General features: G+C 54.0%; 1 protein-coding gene across 1 annotated transcript; it reads left to right on the top strand.

Moving 5' to 3' along the window:
• Window positions 1–3,375: 3,375 nt before the first annotated feature.
• On the top strand, window positions 3,376–4,974 carry CHST2 (carbohydrate (N-acetylglucosamine-6-O) sulfotransferase 2). Its single transcript, XM_015429083.1, has one exon. The coding sequence runs from the start codon at window positions 3,444–3,446 to the stop codon at window positions 4,767–4,769; it is 1,326 nt and encodes a 441-aa protein (XP_015284569.1). The 5' UTR covers window positions 3,376–3,443; the 3' UTR covers window positions 4,770–4,974.
• The last annotated feature ends 403 nt before the right edge of the window (window positions 4,975–5,377 follow it).

Raw genomic sequence — 5,377 nt, forward strand, 5'->3', positions numbered from 1 at the left:
AAAAGTACAGGATTCCCTCTCATCCCTGGACTGGCCTGGGTGGGCTAATCCTGTACAGTTGGTTACCTGCCTCTGTACTTTTTCCAGCTCTGCAATGTCTTTTTGGAGATATGGTGACCAGAATTGTACACAGCATTCCAAATGAGGCTGCACCATAGATCTATACAGAGGCATTAAAATATTGGCTATTTTATTCTCAATCCCTTTCCTAATATTCCCTAAAATAGAGTTTGCTTTTTTCACCACTGCAGCACACTGGTTTGACACTTTCATTGAGGTATCCACTACGATCCCAAGATCTTTTCCCACTCAGTCTCAACAAGTTCAGACCCCATTAGCCAATACTTGAAGTTGGGATTTTTTGTCCCAGTGTGCATCACCACACACTTACCAATGCTGAACTTCATTTGCCACAGTGTCACCCACTCACCCAGTTTGTGGAGGTCCTCTTGGAGCTCTTCACAGTCAGCCTCGGTTTTCACCATCCTGAATAATTTTGTCCTATCTGCAGACTTGGCCACTGCACTGCTCACCCCTACTCCCAGATCATTTATGAATAAACTAGGAGTAAGGCCTGTTATAGGAAGAAATACAACAAATTCTAGAAAAAGGCTCCAGGTGAGTGTCTCAGCTGTGTTTATTTCCTTCTGCTTAGCTATGAGGCAGGGCTGTTTCAAGTCATTTTGCTGCCCCAAGTGGGTAGTATGGGAGGAGATCCACCTGGTAATAAGTATGGTTCCCTCCACCCCTGATTTATGTTGATTTGGGGCTATGCAGTGGCAGCTAAGGTAGAAAAGCACCTCCTCCTATGCCATGTTTCCTGGGTTCCAAGGGTCTGGAAAGCACTTCCGTAACCAGTTACAGGGTTGCCAACTCTGGGTGGGGAAATACCTGTAGATTTGAGGGGTAGAGCCTGGGGAGGGGAGGGTTTGGGGTGGGGAGAGACCTCAGCAGGGTATGCTATACAGTCCACTGCCTGAAGCAGCCATTTTCTCCAGGAAAACTGATCTTAGTAATCTGAAGATCAGTTGTAGTAGCTGGAGATCTCCAGGTGCTTGTGTTTACATAGTTAAAATAAACCTTTTTGAGTTAAAGACTTGGTGTGCCTTGACCACCTCGTCCTCCCCGCTCAGCATGTTACCAGGGTAAAAGGGAGGCTAGGGAACACAAACAGGCCAAATTCAGAGGGGTTGCCAACTCTCCAGGGGGCGCCCAAAGAGTGTGGTACTAACTTCCTACGGTTGGGGAATCAGCCAGAGGGGTTTCACTGTCCCTCTAGGAAGGTGGTGTCCATTCAGTGAGTGGTGGCAGCATGTAACAAAGGGAAATAGCCCCACCAGGAAGAGTGGGAAGGCAAAAACAGGGGCTTGCGAGCCACAAAACGGTAGCTCAGTCCCCCAGTCCCTGTTTCACCACAGCTTTCTAGACTTGCATTGTTAACCATGCAGGCCTTCTTTTAGATTTGCCAGTGCCTTTCCTAACCTGTGGAATGCATTCCAATCACTGCTTAGTTTTTGGCACAAAGAGGAACACCTATCTTTGTTTAGGCTAGTAGTTATATTGTTTTCTTCCGATGTGTGTTATTGGCTACTGATTTGCTGCTATTGAGTTTGAAGACAAGGAATCTGACTCTGTTACATTTACACTTTTCATTCTTTTATCACGGATTTTATTCCAGCTGTTGGCTTTTAAGGAAAGTGTTTAATTTTTGTCTTTTATGGCCGCTGTTGCTACATTAATTGCTTTATGGCTGATTTGTCTTTTTTATTAACCATTTGATTGGTTTTTATTAGTTTGGTTGGGAGCCACCTCGGGAGTCTGTGTGCCCAGAGTTAGGAAGCACCAATAACCTTGAGTAAAAATAAATAAATGATATAAATAAATAATTTCCAGCCCGTAGACAAAACTGCCTTTCTTTCTCAACTTAGTGTATCTGTTTTGTCCGCTTGTTTTCAAGCTGTTTAAAGAAAGCTTGTTCAGTCAATCGCATCTACAGATTTCGCAGCCATCACGCAGTTCTTAGGAACGGAATCGTCCAAAGTCATAACGTGTGGCAATGCCTGCAAAGCACAAAGAGAAAATGTATTTGGGGAAACCCCCCCTCCCCGACTCTCTACTGGAAGTTTGGAAAACTTTTCCCACCCCCCCTCCCATCTGCAAAGGAGGGGAATCTTGGGCAGGGTAGGGGTGGGGAGGGTGCGCGGTGCCGGGGGTTAGCGCGCTGGCTGGCAGGCAGGCAGGCAGGCGAGCGGGCGGGACGATGGCTCCGTGGGTAGCCAGCCCAGCCGCCTCCACCTGCCCTCGCCAACAGCCGCCTCCGCAGCAGAGCCTGGAACAGTGGCACAACCCTGGTCATAAAGGAAGGGGGGGGGGATTGGGCAGAGTGGCAGGCGACGCGTCCAATGAGAAGGCCAGAGGAGGGCCGCGGGGGCCGGGCGGGGGCGGCTGAGTTGGAGGCTGCAGCTCCGCAGCCATTCAGTAGAGGGGGAAGCGAGCCCGGCCGGCGGGCGCCGCCGCTGCTGCTTCTGCCGCCTCCTGTTCCGACCGCGCCGCCGCCGCCCGCTCTCGTCTCCCGCTCCGTGACGCTCGCATCGCATCCCTGCTCGCCGGGCAAGAACTAGCGCGCCGCTGCCCGAGTGAGCGTCTCCATGGGCTGGCGATGGAGCGGCGCCGGCTGAGCACTGCAGAGCCCGCGCCGGCTGCCGGCGCCGCGGGGAGGCCGGTGCCTTCTCCTCCTCGCCGCCTCCTCCTCCCGGATTGCGTGCCCGGCGGGCGTTGGGAAGCCATGGCGAGGCAAGTCGGAGGGATAGCCAGCGAGCCGTTCGCATCGTCTTAGCGGCCTCCTCCCGCAGCCGCACCAGGGCGGGCAGGCAGGCGGATCCGCCCCAACAAAAAGCGCAATGCACTTTCTGAGCGATCGGCGGCTCAACAACCGCGTAAAGTTTGCCCCTTTCGCAGGCTCTGGCTCCGCTCCCTGCTCGGCTGCAGAGCGGGAAGTCCCCCGGCTGGTGGCGGGGCTGGCGAGCCGCGGGTCCCGCTCCCTTCCCGGGATGATGCGTTAACTTGGTGCCAAGGAGTCCCCTCCTCCGCTCCCTCCCTCCCTCCCTGAGGGGCGCTTGGCTGGAGAGTCGTCGGAGAAAGCCCGGGGAGCCTCTGCCGCGGACTGGATCGCGCCTTCGCCCTGGAAAGACTCCTGGGTGGGAGGGGGGATCGGTGGAATATGGAAGGCGGGAAGAAAGGCAAGTTCTTTTGAGGTGGGCGGAAGCCAACCGGCAGCATCCAAGCGAGGGGCGTCCTGGAGAGGCTGGGAGATGCCCTCTTTGCCTGGGGGGAAGCCCTGGGGCATCTGGGCTGGCCCTTCCTGCCGCCCTTTGACATGCCAAAGCCTTCCCCTGTGATGAGCAGCAGTTGGCAGGGCTGGTTTCCTGCCCCAGCCCCTCAGCATGAAGGTGTTCCGCAGGAAGGCGCTGGTGCTCTGCTTGGGCTACCTGCTGCTGCTCCTCCTCACCATGCTCAACTTGCTGGACTACAAGTGGCACAAGGGGCCGCAGCAGTGCAGCGAACCTTCCCCGGCCCGACGCACTCCGTACCCGCAGCAGCTGCCTTATTACGCCTCCCAGTCCCGATCGGACACTCGTGCTCTCTATGGGGCCCCCGTGCCCCCTGCCCGCAGGCGGCAGTTGGTCTATGTTTTCACCACCTGGCGTTCCGGTTCGTCCTTCTTCGGGGAGCTCTTCAACCAGAATCCGGAAGTCTTCTTTCTTTACGAGCCAGTGTGGCATGTCTGGCAGAAGCTGTATCCGGGTGATGCCGTCTCCCTGCAGGGGGCAGCCAGGGACATGCTGAGCTCCCTCTACCACTGTGATCTGTCCGTCTTCCAGCTCTATAGCACCGCGGGGGCTGGGAAGAACCTCACCACTTTGGGCATCTTTGGGGCGGCCACCAATAAGGTGATTTGCTCTTTGCCCCTGTGCCCGGCCTACCGCAAGGAGGTGGTCGGCATGGTGGATGACAAGGTGTGCAAGAAGTGCCCGCCACAGCAACTCAGCCTCTTCCAGGAAGAGTGCCTCAAGTACCACACCCTGGTCATCAAAGGGGTGCGTGTCTTCGACCTGACGGTCCTGGCGCCACTCATGCAGGACCCTTCCTTGTCTCTCAAAGTCATCCACCTGGTCCGGGACCCCAGAGCAGTGGCGAGCTCGAGGATCAAATCCCGCCACGGGCTCATCCGTGAGAGCTTGCAGGTTGTCAGGAGCAGAGACCCCCGCATCCATCGCATGCCCTTCTTGGATGCGGGGCACAAGCTGAACAGCAAGAAGGAGGGGGGAGGGGGCTCGGACTACCATGCCTTAGGGGCCATGGAGGTGATCTGTAGCAGCATGGCAAAGACCCTGCAGACTGCCTTACACCCGCCTGACTGGCTCAAGGGTAATTACATGGCTGTCCGCTACGAGGACCTGGTGGTGGACCCCATCAAGACTTTACGGCAGGTGTACGGGTTTGTCAACCTGCTGGTGAGCCCCGAGATGGAGAAGTTTGCCCTTAACATGACTAGTGGGCCTGGGTACTCCTCCAAGCCCTTTGTGGTCTCTGCCAGGAATGCTAGCCAGGCAGTGAATGCGTGGAGGACAGCATTGAGCTTTCAGCAGATTAGGCAGGTGGAGGAGTATTGCCGCCAGCCCATGTCCGTTCTAGGGTACGAGAGAGTCAGCAGCCCAGAAGAAGTAAAGGACCTCAGCAAAACCTTGCTCAGGAAGCCGAGGCTGTGAAGGGACGCTTCACCCAAAAGCTGACTGAGAGCAAAACTGGCAACTTTTGCAGACTTGCATTTGAGATAGGGAGTGCAAGGTGGGGATCTTACAGACACACTGCCCAGGAAGGTAATTTTGATCCTCATGAGAGACTGTTTTGGCTTTGCCGGGGTGCCAGTCATATAAACACATGTCAGCAAGTATTTGTAAGGCCTCTTTTCTCTCCAGAGGTGCAAAACACATAATTCAGTATGACTCAGAAATCTTTATGTACAATGTTGTGATGGTGATCATGAAGGACTTGCATAATTGTCAAGGCATCATTTTTGGAGGGGGGAGGGTGGAACTGGGGGATGAACAAGCAAAATGTGGAGGACTGGACTTTTGTATAAATGTTTAAATGTGAACTTAATAAAGAAATCAATAAAAACGGTCCTTTATTAAATTGGTTGGGACTTGCACACGTCGCTTATGCAGATCGTTAAAAAATACGTTAGATGTGCAGATAATTGTCATTGCTTGTGTTTTCCTTTGAGGGGGGGGGGAAGTGTAGAGTTTACTTTTACAATATTAACACCCCACTAAAAAGTTAGAAACTACCCTTTAGCAAATATCATTAACAGCTG

The sequence above is a fragment of the Gekko japonicus genome, unplaced genomic scaffold (genome assembly GCF_001447785.1).
Source record: "Gekko japonicus isolate JY-2015 unplaced genomic scaffold, Gekko_japonicus_V1.1 scaffold1742, whole genome shotgun sequence".
NCBI lineage: Eukaryota > Metazoa > Chordata > Lepidosauria > Squamata > Gekkonidae > Gekko > Gekko japonicus.

Bases quoted from the DNA above. Each gene is read 5' to 3' on its own strand.
- CHST2 (XM_015429083.1), top strand. From the start codon at position 3,444: ATGAAGGTGTTCCGCAGGAAGGCGCTGGTGCTCTGCTTGGGCTACCTG.